Raw genomic sequence first — 19963 nt, 5'->3', positions numbered from 1 at the left:
ACACAACATGGCATCCTTCTGGGTCCGTCACATATAATACAGCAGCTAAGCTACAGACAGTTTCCTCAAGGGAAACCTTTGCAAAAGTGTGTGTTCAGCTTTTTAGAGGGTTGTATGGTTTTAGTTGCCCAAGAAATTCAAAAGTGCTGGATGTGGACTTGCATCACTGAACATTTCTCAGTTTGTCTTTATTATTGATGGGGGGTTTATATAATTTTCAGTGCTGGAGGGAGAGCAAAGGTCCCATAAAAGGTTGAAATGTCCATGTCTGAGCTGATTATAAAGCAGATATAGGTGCTGCGTAAATACAGTTGAAGTATCAAAACCCTTAATCCACAATGAAAAATGCGTATATTAAAAAAACTGTACCTCAAAATGACCCATGACGCCGTGCATGCAAGCAACTTGAACAATGTTTAATTCTTCTTGCCAGAGCATTTAAGTCTGATTTTGTGGATCTGTTTGGCTGATTTCAAAGCTGACTCACAATCACCATGTACGTTTTAACATGGAACAGTATAGACTGCTACCCGAGGTGGGTCTGGCTCAGCATCACTGAGAAAAGCAATCTTCTTCTTGCTCAGAGACTGAGACAAAATGCCTTGTTATTACCATTCACTGATGTAATGGAACCTATATAGGTCAGAGATACATCTTCTGATGGATATGAAAATGTCAAATAAAACACTGGGAATGGGATCTTTAATATTTACAGACTTAAAAAAAACGAAGAGCCTGAGGGTTATGACTCAAATGATGATAGAAATTACTTTTGACATTATTTAACTACAAGTTTTGTATCAAATATATTGATCTGACACTGATTTTATGAATGGAACAGATTGAATGTTTTCCCCATTGAAGGCTTTACAAGTATAAATGCTACAGCAAGTGTTCCACATTTCTGATCACAAACATACCCCAAAAATATCAACGCCCTCGAATACATTTTCACCAGGAGGAATATGTGCTGTAAACACAGAGAGACACAGAACCCACTGCACCACCAGCACCGTTGGCTGTGCAGTGGTGTTTGACACGCTGCCAAACAAGAACACCTAACCTGCGGATAAGAGCGCCAACCTGCAGCACTCAAGTTGTTTCGTCTCTCTATGAAGGGAGAAAAACATGTCTCCCCCGGTTGTTACAGGCTGAGCTCGTTTTGCACAAACCACAATCTAATTTGTCTACCAAATGGTGGGAGAGTGTCCTCACAGTGGACGTCTGCAGGCTGGTGCTATGGAGTGGTGCAGACGTGCTGAAATATAGGGTTATTAGAATAATGAAGACACGTGAACATAATCACCCGTGGTTTGCATTTTCTTCAATCAATCTGGTTGTAATCATATAAAATAACTTCACCTCTTGCATGCAGCAGTGTGGAGATTTGTCTCTCTATAATAAAACACTATGGGATTCATAAAAAAAAAAAAATGTAATGGAAATGCAGCATCCATTGAATTATGTAATCACTATACACTGCAGCCATGCTGGAAGAGAAAGTGATTGACAGGAGGAGCGTTTGCAATCATTCATCCACAGTAAACCCTTCATGAGACTCATAAACAGGCTGCGTTGATGTTTAAACCCCACAGGGCAGAATATAGGCTGTTCCATCCGGTGCGTAACGATCATTCAAATTCCTGTACATTACCTCGGGAAATATCAATTTACCGGCGGCTAGATTTAATGATAATGGCATATTGATCACGGCGCAACTTTTGCGTCAGGATAATTACATGCTAAGTTATTAAGAAGACTTCATGCACCATGCGCTCGCAGCATCATGACATTTCGCGGATGCTGCATGTGTGCAAGCGGCTGCATCCACCAGCATGCCGCCGTGGTGCAGCTACCTTTGGCCGGCATCGCTTCCGAAAGAGCCCGTGGTCCGGACCGGGCTGGAGGGGTTGACCCAGGTGGGCTCCGGGGTTTTCTGCACCTCGGTCTTGACGTCTGGGTCGATCTCCGAGGGCGAGGGCGTCAGCTTCGCGCCCGCCATGGTTCCGAGTGATACCTCCAGCAGAGAACCAGTATGCTCCTTCCTCCTCCTTCCTCCTCCTCCTGGTGGTGGTGTCGGTGCACAGGCTCAGTCGGCCAGTCAGTCAGCGACCGCCGGCGCCGGAAAACCGCATCCCCCGGATCACTGGTGCTGCACGAATGCGGAGGGAGCGCGTCTCCCTCTCTGCCGCATCACGGGCTCCTCTCGCGCACACTGAGGGGAGCATCGGGGTGTCTCCTGGTCGCGGAGCGCTCGTCCATCCCCTGATGGAGATGTCAGGTCCCCCCGTGCGTCTCCAACATTCACACGTCGTCACGATGTAACGTCAACCCGCACGGCCAACCCCAGCGGGCTCCACGACGGGTTACATAACACAGATGGTCCGATTTAACGATTCCTCCTGATCACAACCAATCATTCACCTCCTCCGTGTCCTCCATGCGTTTCTATAAGATGAAGATTTCTGGACAATCCCATGTTCTGTTTTCGTTAAATTGATCTTAATGACAGGGCTGCTGAAGGAGCTATTGGAATCCTGTCAATCAATCTGCATTATTCAGCTGCTGATTTAGTTTTGACTGCAGACAAAGAGGCAGAGAATAATGAAACACCACAGACCGAGGAGCAGGTGGCCTAGATAAACACTCAGCTGCATGATCCTACCAGTTTGCATGTAACAACACATGCTACACCTGCAGCAGCTGATCTCAAACTGCAAGTGGATTTTTATTCATAGGGCTAGACAATACACCAATATCAATAATCATGTATCGTAAATGATTTTGCATCAATCAGCTCCATGAGCTTTCAAAGCTCCTTTACTCAGGAGGTGCACATTTCAAAGCCAAAGTGAAATCATGCAAGAAATAAACAGATAGTTGTATTAATTAGATTCAACACCTAAACACGCATTTAGCAGATTCAGCAGATGCCCACTTAGCAACAGAAAGGATCCATTGGTTTAATCGATTCTTATTCATGGAGGGAGTCTACACCACAACATACATTAAGCCGAGGGAAACCCTGCATGGCACCAGACCGACACAGCACTAACATACCAGTTAAACACACAGTGACATTCAATATCCATGGCTTGTTTGTTTTCTCATCCGTCTGACTTCATCAACATAAACAAACATGCAAACATGAGCATCACAGAGGCAGCGCCAAGAATAATGATGTTATCGTGACAGCGATAATCACGGAGCCATTTAAGGGCTGTAGGATAAATCCTGACTTTGACTTGTAACCTGAGCTGAGTGCAGGGTTTGTAAATGGCTCTGGTTGTACAACAGGGGCATGTACTACAAAGCACGATTTGCGGTTGTCAAGGTAAATTCAGGTTTTAACTCTGAGTTTTATTTCCTTCAGAGATGGTTCACATCTAACTGGGTTAAATCACCATGGCAACTTAACCCACTTCTAACCGGGGTAAATCACCATGGCAACTTACCCACACTGAACCACGAACCCAACCGGTCGACACAGATTGCCGCCCACACCGAGTCTAAAAGGCAGGATGAATGGAAGATTATGGCGTTTGTCTCTCTCTCCATTTTTCCAGTTGGAAAAAGAATGGCTAAGACTTTACATAATGTTCCAATTTTGAAACATGATTCAAATTTACATCTCATTTTTCAACAGATTAGCTCGCGCATGTATTAGATCCCAGCCCACACTCCTTTGTCCCCTGAATTCAGAAAAGCTCGTCAAGATCAGGTTGATATTTCTCATCTCTATTTGGTTATCATGATCTCAGAGCCCTATTTACAGTGATGTGTTTGTAGGATGCAGAGCAGCCAGAGGAGCCAGAGGAGCCATACATGAGCAGAGGCCTCATTAGTGATGCATTTAGGAAAGAACATAATACAGGCCCACATTGATTGCACGTGGCATTTTGGGTTCAGCCTTCAGGAAGCACATTAAATTATCTGCTGATAGTAATCGAGGGATTAGAGAGATGGACCTGTGGATAGAGGGCTGGGTATTTAATCTCTGATGGGGAAAATCTGGGACGAGAAAGAATGAAAAAGAGAATCTCTTTAAACGGCAAGAAAGTTTCATCCTGATCCCAGTATAAAACAGACTTCCTGATTAGGTCTAATTAGCTTTACGATGCCAGTGTGTGTATAACGTTGGTAATGATGTTATATTCTCTGTAAAAATAATAGTAAGGGTGTTCTCCAGCTCCACTCCTCTCCCAATACCCAAACAACATTATCCAGGAATTATAGCTGTGATGCATTTATGAAAATATACTGATCAGAAAACGCTGTTTATTTAATCATGTGAACAAACAAATGTGCTCTGGAGGAAACTGCGTCTGTACTCTAAGTGCTGGTGGGTGTGTGGACCGGTCACGGTTGATTGCACAGAAACTGAGAAAGACAGAGCGAGGGATGCAAACGGCTTCATCAGTGGTAGGAGGACGGATATGAGCACAGAGACACTATGTGGTGAAGCAGAGAACTGCACAGTGTGACTCATCTACCAGTAACATATAGTATATAATAGAAAAACACACATGAAACAGGCATAAGCCACAGCTGGCTTAATCCATTTGACATCTATTGAGACAGATGGCAGCGTAGCCCGGGGTTTGATCTCTCATGATCACACTCGTGCAGTATCCTTGAAGCGACTGCTCAAATCCTTTACATGCTTTTAAGTATAATACAGAAGCTGCGTGATGGAACGTGAAATACAGCAGAGGGAGACATGACATGATTCTGAAATGAAGCAAAAAAGAAACCAAATCAAATATAGATGCAGCAGAGAGCGAAAGTGATTAGCCCACTTACAGAAGTGGCTATATTCTCGCTGAATATTTACATTTTCATATCTGAGCTGGATTTTCAGAGAGCCTATTAGCATACCGAGTATAGCTGGTAAAGAATTCCAGTCTGAAGTAGTCGGAACACAAACTTAATCAAGTTACAGATGCTGCAAGATGCGTAACTTCCAGGCGCCAAGATGAAAAAGAGCATAAAATGTTATGGGTTTATTACTCAAATATTACCTAAAAATGTGTTTGTGATGATAGATGGAAATAAGGAGTTAATATGGAAACTATGAAACACCTTTTTAAAAATGTGAGATATCTGTCTGTATGTATATAATTCACCTATCTCAAAACTGTCAACAATCAATATTAATATACAGGCAAACAGTGCTTTGTAGCATAAGCGGGCTCTGCATGCGTACTAAGTTGAGCATCGACAAACTTTGAATAAACAGCAGCCTAAGGATTCTGTCCTGCATCCGGTCCTTACTTGCCGTGGCTCAATTAATGTAGGTCCGTTTTACAGTTTCAGAAAGAAAGCTGCAACCAGCATCACCACAGTCCAAACAAACAGGCAGGTTTAGAACAGGCACTGCATAGTTAAGACCCAAGCTGTATTTTCAGAGCGTAGCAAACGTGCAATGAGAGCTGCAGTGAAGCTTACTAACAGAGTGCTGGGTGTAAAGCATTCGACTCTGAAGCACTTGGAACATAAACTTGAACAAAATCCAGATTGTGCAAGATGAGTAACTTCCAGCCACCAAGATGGAAAGGAGCAAAACAATGTAGCGGCAGCAGCATCATGATGTTAATGAAAATAAGAGGCTGCAGCGGTCATACTTGAAATGTGGACAGGTTTGAGAACTACATTAGAACTACATGTTTACTGTGAGAACTACACCAAAGGTGACGATGGACTACATTATTTAGAGAATGTCAACCAGAGCTCTTCTCCAAAGCTTTGAAATCATTGGGCTCGCCTCAGCTCTGTGCAGCAAATGGCCACTGAGAGCTGCAATAATACTTCCTCTGTCAAAACATATTAAGGCAGTGAGCTTGTGCTGCTGTGGGCGAGCTGTCTGCCTGTCCAGAGAATAGCCGGAGAGGAGGAGGAAGTCTAGCCAATGCCAGCAGCAGGCTCACACACACACACACACACACACGCACGCACGCACGCACGCAACTCAAGCTCTTTTGCTCGCTGACTGCAGTTTTTGCCAAAGGCTGTTCGGTGCAAAAAAAAGGTTCATCTAAACCCATTTACTCGTCATAACCTTATGTTCTCTTCCAAACAAATGAAGATGGGAGGGAACATACACTCGTGGAAAGACAGTTTTCCAAAGCCAGTGGTTCATCTAAAATGAAAATAAAAAATAAATAGTCTTACAATGTCTGTGAGGCCATTAAATCCTGTCTTTATGTGCCCTGAAAAGATCAGAGTCCCCATTGAAGTGTAAACAAATGCTGCTTCAGCTTCTGCAGAAGAATCTACCATCGTCCCTTCCCCCAAAGAAACGCTTTTTTTTCTCACACACAGCTCTCTGAAAAATATACAGGCACTTTTTTAGGCCACAATACTGACAAACAGGCCATGTCCAACACTTTCATGAATAAAATATTTGCTCTCAGCATGATGCTGCGCAAAGAAGCAGAGATGTTCATTTAAATAAAATGGGACTATCAGCTCATGTTTTCCAGCCCCTGCATAAAGAGTTAGATTTTTTATTTCTCGACTAGGTGAAAGGCTGCAACATTTAAAAATTGTGTATTGAATAAGAAAGCGTAATAACTCGGTCTAGTCTGTACTGATCATTGTTAAGGGAACCATTTGAATAGCGGCCTCTTAATCTTTCAGGGATAGATAACCTCAAAATCGTTTGGCAAGCAGGTCAATCAGGATAATGAATTCCATATTATCTTTAAACGAAAAGTAGTCCATAGACAATAGAGTCTTAAATCGTGGGCATGTATACATGTAGTGTTTTTATATTGATGTTCAATAACCTGCTCTGTCCCTATCAAATAAATAATAAATAAAAAGCAGTTCGATTGAGCTAAAAACATTTTCCTGATTGTCTTGGGTCTGGCGAAAAAATAAAACTGGCAAAGTACAGCAGCACAGATTCAAACCCCTCAGGACTTTTACACAAACCCATGTAAGAGACCTAATGAGTGACAAAAGTGTTTTAAGTTACTCTAATCAAAGTAAAAACTGTGCAAACGATCAAACAGCTTACAAAACCACGCACATACTCAGTTTTATTATTCTAACGCAGCTTCGGTATTTAGGACTCACATATTTGATTGAATCTCTCTGAAGTAGTGGAAGTAATTATGCTCTGTGATTCCTCAATACACCTCTATGTGACGCTGTCTCACATGAACACACACCTACAACATGGGAAACCCCTCTTAAGCTCTGTGTCAGCCAAGTATCTCCATTATCACGGCTGCTCTAAGTCTGACAAGCAAACTTTACCGATGCTAATTAACTTGGCAGGACAAAGCACGGGGGCGCAACACCAAATCCAGTGGAGATTTTCAGGCAGCAGGATGGAGAGGCCCAAAGAGAGCAACAAATTCTGAGGGGCAAAAGAAATCTTATTCTTCTCCGAGCACCGATAACTCTTCCTCTGCAGCCTACCTTAAAATGTCTGTCCCATCTGAGCTACTCCTCTCAGAGCGTGCACTCAGACGCAGTAATGTTGCAAATGATTTCAGATGAGATCCAATAAAAAAGCCCTTTGAAGAGCGACACGGTTACGCATATTGTACCACTTCCACTAATACTTTCACTTCACTGTGTTCAGGGGAAATGAATGTGAGAAGAAGCTGCTGAAATGGAACCCGGTCCAAATTGAGCTTTTCAGGAACGCAATGCTTCAGCTCCCCCTTCTCATTTCCACTGTTTACTCGTTCACATTCCACTTCCCTGGTTGCTGGCTGCACAAATCCTTTGGGTAACATGCCCCCGGAGAATGTGTCAAAACAGACAGAACGTGGATAACATGTCCGGGGTCTCTGATTCATTGTGACACTAACAGTAATCCTTAAACTGACAGCACTGCTGCTGATGAGAGCAAGTCCCGCAGCCCTAAAGTGTCGCCCACCCACTCTGCTGATGGTGCTGGTGACTAATGCCACCTTTGGTCTAAATCGCGACCTCCGGTTGCCAAGTGGAACCGGTAACAACACTCTTTGCAACACATCAGACTTTTTAGGTGCGATGAAGCTGTTAAACGTTGCAGTCACATCTTGAGGTGCAAAAGTTCTCATGATGACCAAGTTTCCTGCCGAGGAAACGCGAGATAGAAATTTACTTGAAAGGAGGCATAAGATGCTTTTTTAGTTTTTTCTTTCATCCAGTGTGTTGTATGGGTTTTTTGTAAATGTTAAAGCCCAAAGGTGTGTGTGGTAAACAGAGTTCCTCTCTCACCAAAGAAAACACTGAAGCTCCTGAAACATATCGTAAACCTTTTACAGGTTAAAACATCAAGGCTTGAATTATGAGCCTGCATATGAGCAGAATGTGTCTCTTTTAATGCATTTCTACCTTCACGCTTTTAAAGATGCAGCACATTTCTCCCCCGAAACAGCAAATATCCAGTCATAGCTTTGCACCCATAACAATAGCAGGCCTGGCAAACTGCTACCTACAGCAGTAATCCTCTCCAATGAAAGGAACACATCATTAGCCAGCTACATTAGTTTGAGGGGTTATAGATTACATGAATAAAACCTTGTTCCCTGCCTTGCTCTTTGTAGTATTGGAGGACATTTATATTTAAGAAACACCGGCCAATGTTGCCCAAGACAATTTTATATAAACTCACTAATTAGTCCTCATCCCAAAAGCCTTTTAAAAAAGTGAAAATATACTGATATTACCACAATTATGTTAGAACAAAATGACTCATCTTATATGAACATGGATAATCAGCATTTTGCCTGGAACTTGTCCCTTTAGCTACGTCTCACAGCTGCTCCTGACTTCCTGTGTCTGCCAAGGAATATTACAGAAACACTTGTTTTCCAATCTGACACTTAAAAGATCAGATTTGCTTTATTTGATGTTGTTAATGGTTTTAATTAGCTGGTCCATCTGTTTTGGAGAGAAGGGGTAATTCAACTCCTGGTAAAAGCCTCCTGAATGAGGGAATCCTCACCTAAAAACAAGCTGTGCATCGAGAAACAAAGCTTAGCTCACTATTGCAGCAGCATCCTCCTGATGGCCTTGTGTCTGCCGAATAGCGTCTTTAAAACACTGACTTTATGTGAAACAGCTTTATTTCAGGATTTCTAACTGCTTTTAATTATCCGGTCCATGTATTTTGGAGATAATGGATATTTTAGCTCCTAGTAAAAAAACAAACACCTGAACAATGAGCAAATCCTTCTCCTAAACAAAAAATATATGAAACAGTAATGACTTTACAATGAGGACAACAACCTCAAGGAACTTTTACAATTAAATGAAAGGTGCACAAAATCACCATATATATGTAACTCAAAAGTGTGTCACGACATCTTTAGCTCACGCTGTTGACCAGCATCAACCCTGTGGCTACTACTGAAAAGCTATATCCCTTCCATCACCTCCCCTGTGTCTCCGTCGTCGATCTTATCAGATGGGAATCATCCAGGCATCACATCCCTGCAGTCACTGCTGCCACAGAATCAGTGCAAACAGCTGCTGCCAATATCAGAGCACCAGTCTCAGGGCAATTTATTCCACGAGGGAGCTTGGTTCTGTACTTTCTATCTGCAAAGAATAAAATCTGTGAGGAGATCTCCAAGACGTGCAACCCCTCTGCTCACATGAAAACATTTTCGGTACTTATATTGTCGTTGTAACTCTGTTGATTCACAAAGTTCAACATCAACCAGAATCATCTCAGAAATAGATGATGACATCAAGCTGTCACAGTGCCACCATTCCACTCATGAAGAGGTGCTCAGAGTTGATTTAGTGACCAATTAGCACTGCTCACTCTGTCGATATTACTCCCATCAGCCTCCTCTGCTGATTGGAGGAGAATAAAAAAAACCAAGAAACAAGATTAGACATGCACAGGAAAGATGGATGAAACCAATTTTCTCCTTGCCACTTGTTCTGTTTTCTGACGGATTGTATGAAAGTGTTCGGTGGCTTATTTCTATTTCTGACATTGACTGACGCCGGCACCCCCTCTGCTGGCTAACAGACCGAGAAATAGATGAACACACTCAAATGTATAATCATACACTAACAGATGCACACAGACACAGGTGTGTCCACAGCATGAGCACACACACAAACACCTGTGCAGACAATACTCAGACACACACACACACTCTTGTCAGACCCACAACTTTAACACAATTGCTCCACTTGAGCACCCACACAGCCGAGCCGTCATTACCGCCCTCTGACACCAAACCCCGAAGATAATGACAGCCCAGGAGGGAGACCCCCCCTCACTACCACCATCCAACTCCTGCACTCCCCATATCCACACTGTACGCCCACCTCCTCACGACAGACAAAGAGATGAACAGGAAACACAAGGACCCACATGCTCAAACAGCACAGAAGGGCTTAATGCCTTAATACTGCATTTGCCCACAGACACACTGATAAGTGCTCCTTCAGATTCAATGAGTGCATTTATTCAACATTGTAGTAAAGGAAACTTCTGCTCTTTTAGGACCTAGATTTTTTGGCATCAACGGAGTCAAGCAGGGTAAAGTAACAAAAATGATCAGACAGGTTGCAAAATAGAGCCAGATGGATTTTTGGGGGCCAATGCCGATATAAGAGAGTAAAAGTATTTCCAATAATATATATATTATTTTAATGGCATCGATTCCTAAGAAGACTTTATCAATCCCTAATGACAAAGAAATAAAATTGAGGCTTGTTGATTTTCTGTTTAACCATAAACTATAAATATAATGAAAACATAAAAAATATCTATCTATCTATCTATCTATCTATATATATATGTTAGAGGTTATTTAATCCATCAACATCTTCATAATTGATTTCCCAGAAAATTCCCGATATCACAACACTGCAATATAATCAATACAACAATAAAAAGGTGTCAGGCTGCCACAAACGTACGTTTTTCACCGATTCAAATTTGAGGGTGAACTTCATTTTAAATCCTAATCTGATTTTGACAACCAGGTGGAACTTGAGATACACAAGGCCTCTTGTCGTGACTCCCTGCTAACAATGTTATGAAGTTAAGTGGGTTATCAGTGCCCGAGTCCTTCAACCCCCAGCCTTTTTCTCCCATAGCCCACTACGACAGAGGCAAGTAAACAGATGCAAAAGGCCATAAGTGCAGTGAAGGGAAGGGGAGGGATTCCGGCTCTCCCTCGAGGGGTTAATTTGTTTTGAGGCTTTACACTCGACAAGGCATCAGTACAGGAAATAATCAGCATCATAAACCACAAGCATGCAGAAGATCATCAATAGAGCATCCCCAACGCCCAACAACATTGTCCGCTTCCATTTCCACTCCAGAGCTCAGACGCAATTAGTGTGCAAAGGCAGAAGACACTGTCCTGATGTTTTCTTCTTTACTTCACTTCCTGACACACACACGCAGCAGAAGTGTGTGTGAAAATCTGCCTTATAAAGCTGCTGTGCTTTTTCATGGCAAGGTCTATGAACTACATAGCTCTGTGTGAAGACCTAACATGTGCGTTCACACATGGATGCAGACAAGGACACAGATTCAGACAGACAGAGACACACACTGAGGCATACATGTACTGGTAGCCTGGCAACAAGCCCTAATTACCCTTTGCAATTGAATAGTGATCAGGAAAACAATTCACAGGAGACCGACTGGATGAAACACACAACCAATAGACACACTCACACGCACACATAAGACTACACATGCAAAATGAAGCAGCCCGACTGCCACTCTTCAGCATGTCAAGGTCTTCGTGACCATGCGATACATGTGGTACCTAATGCCCCTGTGCTTTGAAAGGAATCAATAGCATGAATACATCTTTTATCTCAACACACTGAGAGAACTAGCATATAGCTTAATAAAAGGAGCCACAAGAATACCGACAAATCACTGCATCCTTTGGGAAACAGACCAATGCTTGGGCAGGAAATGGTCAAATATTGGACAAAATGTCATATTTATAATCAAAAATATTTTGTCTCAAAATTAAATTCTAAAGTTGATACTAATTTCCGTTCATTTAAGATATGGATCAATGAGCTAAAAACACAAATGGGGACCACAGCTCTTTGGCGGCTGCTGACAACCAACAGCCTGGCGTTGAGAGATAACATACACAAGGTGCTGTCAGTCAGATTCACCTATTGATACAATTATAAAATAATTTGCACTCATGCTAATCAACAGGACAAGCTGTTAAATGTTTCCCCTTGGTAATGGTGTATAGCAATAAGAGTCAGGGTTTACAGGTTGATAAAATGAGGAGGCTAAACAAATCACAGGTTCAGTTTTTCCACAACCACAGATAATCAAACACTATCGACGTGTCTGCATGGCAAGATAAAACCAGGGGTGTCTTCCACTGTGTGTGTAAATTGTGAAATGACCCCTCCAGTTTTCATTGTCTGTTATCTTTTGAACGGCTTGCTAACCTTTCTCCTTTAGGCAGCAGATTATAAACCAACCATGTTTGATATGTCAAACACCCTCAGGCTGAAGGCGGCAGCCGGTATTAATGGACATGAACAGTTTATGACACTGTCTCAGTAAAGGGCATATCCCTGCCAAGGCTTTTAAGACCACATTTAAATACACCAAATTGTACAAAGTCATAGATATCACTCCCCTAAACCTGTCAGATTTTTGTCATAAAGATCTATGAATTATTCTCTAACAAAACAATGAAAAATTACAAAAAACGCCCTGTCTCCCAATGATTTGAAAAACACCTGATCAGGATCCGCTCCAAAATGAAATGTGTTCTTCTCCGACGCATACCACATCCTTCCACCAAGTTTTGTGCTAACCCGTCCAGTAGTTTTCATTCAATGCTGCTGACTAACAGACAAACGCAGATGAAAATATATATCTTCCTCGAAGGAGATAATAAAGAACCTTAAAACAAACACAGTGAACCGATGTGTGTGAAGTAATGAGTCTCATGCTAGCTGTAAATCTAAAGTCGGCAAGAGGAGGACCATTAAGCAGGACTCTGCATGTGCGATGTGCAGGCTGACGATGCGCTGCTGCTGATCTTTCAGTGAAATGGCTGCTTTTCAGCACCGTGGAGAGCTCCAGTGCTCAGCTGTGGCTGATGCTCAGACGATTCCTCTCCTCCTGGGCAGCGAATAGCATCTGTTGGACTGCTTCTCCGACCGCAGCAGTAATTGACCTCTTTGGAGAGACTCCTGAACACTCAAGCATTCCAGTGACCGTATCGCCAGTGAAGGGGCAGAGGGAGGTGTCATTTCATGCTCAGTTCGGCGCAAGAAGAAAATTAAGTCTCAAATGAACGATAAAACACTTTTAATAAAGCCTCCAGACCACCTCAATGCTACTTTTTGATGTGCTTTGCCTTTCTAAGCTCATTTCTGTGGATCACTATCCAACCACAGAATCACAGAACCAGTATTGATGTCAGACAATTAAGCAGGAGTCCCAATTTCCCAGTTGACAGTAGTCCAAATAGTCCACAGTGCAACACATCCGTAAAGTCCTAGCAACAGTGGGGTCTTTATTAACTACCAAACCTCTGAGTCCACTGTCCACTCTATTTCCGTTGCTGTATCGACCTACACGTCAGACCAACAGCAAAATACAAGTCCTGCCACATTCTCTCGGGAGTTTTTGTGAGAAGTCACTCAGGAATGCAGTAACTGGAGTGGAAGTAGATGAGGCAGCGTTGGAGAAAGCTATAACATTCAACATAAACGCAATTTCTGGAATGTGTGGACGACCATTTCCTGTTGTGTAAAGCATCTAGGGAGATTTAAACATGAAGTAGATGTGTGCATGCAAACATACAAACAAACACAAAGCCCTCTCCAGGAAATTCCCAGGGCAGCCGGTCAGAGTGAACAGCAAGTGTTTTTTCATGCTACCTGTCATCATTCGGAAATGTCTGGTCTCCCAGAAGCAAGTCCCTGAAGCGGTAGCGCGGTGGAAGTGGAGGCACCTCTGAATCCACCTCCGCCATCTTCAGAGCCGAGATGTCCAGAATAACACCAGAGTTGCTGCTGTTGTTTTTCTGCAGGGACTCAGTGGACGGCCTGTGGGAGAAGAGGAGAAGCATCTGTGCGTCAACAGGGCATCTTTTGCATTGTTCTGCCAAGAAAGCCTGATACAATGCATCAGTCCCATCTAGCTTCCAAGTAAACAGATACAAAAATAATAGGCATGAGATCATTTGTGACAAGGTCATGAAGTCCATTACTGAGGAGAGGATTTCATGCTCTTGGAGATCTATAAGCAGCTGTGTTGAACTCTCCTCTGAGGGTCTAAGGCCTTCAGTGAAGGCCACATGCATTAGCATTTTAAATGTTATATTTAGCCTTTTTCTATCACATTTGCTTCAGAACTGAGAGCGGTATTGTCCAAAAGCCATTGTAATTTGTGTTAACAAGGCAGTGAAAAGGTTAGCTGGTACACTCATCTGTTAGGATGTCATGAGTGGAACAGAGTGTCTGAAGCTCCAATAGCTGTATCCATTTGTCTAGGAAGTGTCAGGTGAGTTAAACAATCTCATTTGATTTATAGTGGGTAGGATCAAAAGGTAAATAGCCATAGGCCCCCCCCCCGAAGGCTCGTGGCCAGAGCTACGACACAGGGTTTATCTTTTTTATGTCATTTTTAAATGATGGCTTTAATAACATGACGCAAAATAGGATATTAGGTGTAAACAATGTTTTGATATTGCAAAACTATATTAAAACTTTAAAGCAAGATAGTTTGCGGCAGGTTGGTTGTTGCCAGAGATGAAGACGAAGCTGCCAGACTGCAAGCAGGGAACGTCAAATTATAATATTCAAAACTTTGACTTGTTTCATGATGAACCCTCTCAACAAAAAAACATAATCAAAGAATGGACAGATTTCTATAATATTTCACATACACTTTAAAAAGGTCAAGAGCTGCCACCATTTTTTCATCTTGCTGGTTAACCCAGGAGACACCTTAAATATAAATGATTTTCTTTGTTAAAGAAATGCTGAACGGGGGGGGGGGACCTGATTTCTCGAGGCCCAGCAAGTCATGTTTGAAAGTGATGTAACTGTCCTCTTTCACATGTATGATGTATTATTAATAAATATATACATGCGTCAACTGCGTACCTTATAGGCTACATATTGCTGAGTGTGTATGTATGTGTGTGTCACATGTAGGGCAATGGAGTGCTTGGGGAAATTACCTGACATCATGGGAATTTGATGATCGGTGTGGCGGGTTCATTGCTGCCTCTTGTGGGGGAGTTGAGTGACAAACAAAGGAGGGAGACGGAGAGGGGAAAAAAAAGAGAGGAAGAGTTTTAACACTTATTTTAAAAAAAAATTCACCTCTTTCAGAGGTACTGAGGATGTGATATGATTACATTCACTGCCTGTATCGCAGCTTAACTCTGCTCAGAGTTCAGCAAGTCCTCTGAAATGGGCCGCTCTTTAAACAAAGAGGGATTACACGGGCACGCTTTAATGCTGAGGTGCAGTTTAATATTAATAAATTCCCTGTCTCACACATGCCAAATAGACAGTGCTTTATTATTTATAGTTTATACACTCCACTAAAATGGAAAGCAGCATTTCAGGTAGATCAATCATCTAATATTTACCTGCTGCATGTGTTTACCAAAGATACCCAAGAGTAGAGGTTTTATAATTTGTGCAGCCATAGAGAGGAGGAATCCACTCATCAACAAGGTTTTAAACCCATTTTCTGCCCATGAAGCAAAACTGGGAAAAAAGATAAATCATTTCAAAAACAGGACACAGACATTTCTACCGCACTTGCATGTATGACTGTGTATGGATCCACGTTCTTTCACTTCTATTCCTGTGTGTGTGTTTTTTTACTTGGGTGAATCCTAGCTCAGGTTATTTTTTCGATTTAGTTTTGTTGTTGAGAATGAGATTGCATTGAATTCCCTCTAAAGTGTCTACTGAGGGTACAAAAGGGGATAATGCAGGGCCATGTATTTGTATGTGGTCATCATTGTACAGTGTGGGCAGCCTTGAGTGCACTAATAGCACCCACAGACACATTCTCCCCGAATAACAGTGAAAGCACAGAATCTCGGCAGCGCAGGAAAGCGATTGGGGAGTTGATGGGTGCGCTGGAGAGGAGAGCAGTAAAAAACACTGTCCTCAATGTGTCCTTTACTAAAAAGAAAAGGAGAGGTGAAAGAGAACCGGGTGACAAGATTAACAGAAAAACATCCTCCTCCGTGCGAGTAAAATAAGCCTCATCACCTATAAAAAAAATAAATCCAGAGTCTGCAGCCTTCAGGATCTGATTTAATGGATGAGGCAATGTAACCACAATAACAGAGATGCTCCCTGTAGGATACTGTCTCCATTTAATGGAGAAAATACCAAAGATTCAGACCAAAGGAGACAGAGGAAGTGAGGACAAATGCAGGCAGGACAAATCTAAAATGCAACTCTGAGTGATTGAGAGAACCCAATGTGGTTAGATCAAAATGAACCGGGGGGAAAAAAGCCCAATAATAATAATAATAATAATAATGACTGTGAATCAACACTTTTCTTCAAACTTATTACAAAGCTGCCCAATGTGGATGTTGCCTTTGCAGAACCTGACAATGCAGAGACCTGGTACCATCGCAATATCTTAAACATGACGATCTGTGATCTGACAATCAGAACATGTCCTCTGAGCACCGACAGGGTCTCGTTGGGTCAAAGTATTTGTCTCCGAAACACTTCACCGTGTTCAAATAAAACTTTGATACTAAGACAAAGCCTGCAGAGAGGATTCACATGTATAACACAGGCTGCAGAGTCATGGTCCACAGCGTTGTCTCTCCAGATCTGACAGTTTCATTATCACTCATTAACCCATTCAACACATCTGCAATTCAAATTAGATCAATCCACAGGGGGGCACCACGCAGATAAATACAACTGAAAGCAATGCACGTGAACTGGAAGTTTGCCATTAAATCCCATTTGAGCACCATCGCAAAACTAAACATTGATGTTAAGGTATTTAAGTGAGTAAACATTGAAGTTCCCCAATTTTAAACTTCACTTTCAGAGCGACACAAACGTGAATTCCTGTAAGTTTGAATGGCAGCTACCTTCCATAAGATCTTCCAATGCACAGGCTGAAGTATATAAAGTTTAAAACCGGAGTAAAGTGCCCCCCCCCCCTCCCCTCCCTGAGGACTCCTCTCGGACTTCGGTTACCTGGCTCTGCTCCCGTCAACGACCGGGGTCCCATCATCGTTAACACGCGCTCGGCTCCGAGGACCTCCGAACAATGTTCACACAGCACCGCCCGTGAGCCAGAGGACGTTTCCCAACATCATCATCATCATCATCTTCATCAACACCGCGTCCCCGCGACAGCAGCTCCGTCATCACGTGTGACTCGCAGCGGGGGGGAGGAGGAGGAGGCGTGGAGCGGTCCTGTGGCTAACCGGGCTCCTGCAGGAGTTAGCTTAAATCGGCTCAGTCCGCACAGGAGCCTCCGAACATAGTTAGCTCCTCCGCTGCTAGCATGTTAGCATGTTAGCTTGTTAAAAGTCTAGGAGAGAAGAAGAAGGAGCGAGTCCCGGTCCTCGGCTCTGATTGGCTGACACGCCTCCAGCGCGGTTTGTAATTTATCGCACACCTGACAGTTAATTTGAATATCAGTGCGCGACGCCTGACTTCACTGTCGCCTAGCAACAACTTTGTTTCCGCCACCGCTGGCGAACTACATCGCGTGGCGGAGGAAGATAAAAACTCGATGCCACTTGGCTCCGCATCTGTCTCCAGCTGTTCTCCCGTCACACTCCGCCCACCTGGAGTCGCCATTAGTGCCGCTGCTTGTGCCCCTGGTTTCCATAATCCTCTGTCAGCATCAGCATCTCCATCCTTCATGGGAGGAGGCGGAGGAGGAGGAGGAGGAGGAGGAGGAGGAAGGCGTCCATTCCACAACCTGAACTCACCTACAGGGAGCTTCGCCTTCTACCTCAAAATGAAGCCTGATCATAGACTGTATGTAATAATAATAATAATAAACTACCTTTCATACAATAATTACAGATTTACCTTTAGCCTTAGCGTAACCTCAGGTTCGGCTTTTAACGTTATTCCGATTAAAACGCCGAAACACCTGATGACGCTAAGGTACAACTGTAGATTATTATTTTCATTATAACAACCAGTCTGTTCCTGGTCTCTCTCTCTCTCTCCTCTCTCTCCTCTCTCCTCTCTCCTCTCTCTCCTCTCTCTCCTCTTTTACACCCACATCTCCTCTCGTCTCCATCTTTCTCCGCTCACCCCGACCGGTCGAGGCAGACGGCCGCCCCCACACTGATTTCCTCCAGTTAATGAGGGAGGTCTTTTTCTCTCCACAGTCTCCAAAGAGCTGCTCTTGCTCTCACCAGCTCTTGTGAGAACAGCAGCAGTAACTAGGACGATATCAGCGAACATTTAGGCTAAAAACATGGAGTAAATGAGGCTGTTTCGAGTTGAATTTGAATGCCGGGGCTTACGGACACTTGGACGACACCACAGGAGCAGTTTCTGTTTTTATGTCACCAGTTACTTCGATTGTATTGGATTTGGCTGCAAGGCTGTTTACCCCCGAGACTCCAAAAGTGTCGTGTGGACTCGAACACTTCACCCACTGCATCCACCGGCACAGTGGTGAGTAGATGATGAGTGAAGCTACAACCACTCCAATTTAGCTTTGAGCCATAGAATCAGTATAAAATCGTAGCACAATAAACCATGGCAGATCGGTCACAGTAATACAACAAGCAGTCCCAATAAAGCAACTATTGAGAAACCAATAAAAACATTGCATGAGAAAATATAGAAAGAAAATATCTCTACTATCTAACTAACTATGATTCTGCGTCTGTGATTTCTACATTGCAAGACGGTGGTTTTATGAAATGAATGAAATGCAGACTCCCTATGTTTCATAAGCAAAAGTCTAAGGGGGAAATTCCAGTGTCAGTCATGTGTCTGTGTCCTCATCAGATGTAGAAAGAGTAACTTTGCTTTCCTGCTGCATGTCCGTAACAATGAAGGAATATATTGCTGTACCACTCTAATACCAGTCACCAAAACCATGCCTCTGTCGCATACAGGCTTTGAATAGCCTGTACACTGTTGCGCTGGAATCAGACCACAACAGCAGCTTAAATCATAAGTTATTTATTACGTCCTTCCCATAATTCCCTAAAAATCCAACACCAGGGAAGGGAGGGTTACACACAGCATGCCAAGTCTTGACAACTTCTACAAATCACAATATCTCACGAGACAACACATAGTTTTTTTTCTGTTCAAACATACCTGCAACAGCTCTGTCCTCTGCTAATGGCCTCTTAACTGTCCCTCTCAAATTGAAATAAATATTCATGCTGTGATGTGCTCACAGAGGCACGGTTGGAGGAGATGCCGCCGGCTCGTGTGTGCGCGTCTGCAGGAGAATAAAGCTCTGTGTTGCTCAGCGTTGCTCAGCGATGCTCAGCGTTGCTCTGTGTGTGTGCGTTCCTTGCGCTCAGCCTCCCCACAATTCAGCCCATAACTCTCCAGGGGGAAGAGCTCTGAGCGTCATCGTTTTAAAGCCCACACAAGCTACTTATATGTTTTCCCATGCCAGCAGTCACATCTCACTCACCGGCTTGTCTCCTTATCTCGCTCAGGATCTTTATTCCCACAGATTGCTCTCTGTCTTTCTATTTCACCGCAACTCGATCTGGCTGATTTTTTATTTGAAAATCCATTTTGTGAATGTTTACTTTAGATAAATGATTTGTTGCATAGTCTCAGTCAAGGGTAATTTCCAGTATGGTGGCAGGAAGTCACAGAAACTGATTCACACGCAAAATGTGTCATATATGGTTAGGATGGACATTTCAAAGACAAAGAAATAAATGAAAGAGTCAAACATATCTCAAACTTACTGGAGCAATTTCATATAAAACCCATCTGTTCCATATATCTCTATGTACTTTAAAACACTCAG

The 19963-nt window shown here is 43.0% G+C and overlaps 1 protein-coding gene across 18 annotated transcripts in view; it reads right to left on the bottom strand.

Moving 5' to 3' along the window:
* Positions 1-19949, bottom strand: part of si:dkey-21e5.1 (potassium channel subfamily T member 1) — a 64554-nt gene extending 44605 nt beyond the window's left edge. For 14 of the 18 annotated variants that reach the window (XM_034596281.1, XM_034596283.1, XM_034596288.1 and 11 more), the window contains exons 1-3: positions 19288-19949; positions 15168-15216; positions 13861-14028 (exon numbers count right to left, since the gene is read on the bottom strand). In XM_034596281.1, the coding sequence (XP_034452172.1) occupies positions 13861-14028; positions 15168-15216; positions 19288-19354 (284 nt within the window). In that variant the 5' untranslated portion in view covers positions 19355-19949. Of the gene's footprint in view, positions 1-1856; positions 2444-13860; positions 14029-15167; positions 15217-17072; positions 17391-19287 lie in introns of those variants that run through there. The other 4 variants (XM_034596289.1, XM_034596286.1, XM_034596297.1 and 1 more) reach the window with 4 other exon arrangements.
* Positions 19950-19963: the final 14 nt, after the last annotated feature.

This window comes from Hippoglossus hippoglossus, chromosome 9 (assembly GCF_009819705.1).
Source record: "Hippoglossus hippoglossus isolate fHipHip1 chromosome 9, fHipHip1.pri, whole genome shotgun sequence".
In the NCBI taxonomy this organism is placed as follows: Eukaryota; Metazoa; Chordata; class Actinopteri; order Pleuronectiformes; family Pleuronectidae; genus Hippoglossus; species Hippoglossus hippoglossus.
Note: the sequence above shows the minus strand (reverse complement) of the source record. Positions and strands in the feature narration are given on the sequence as shown.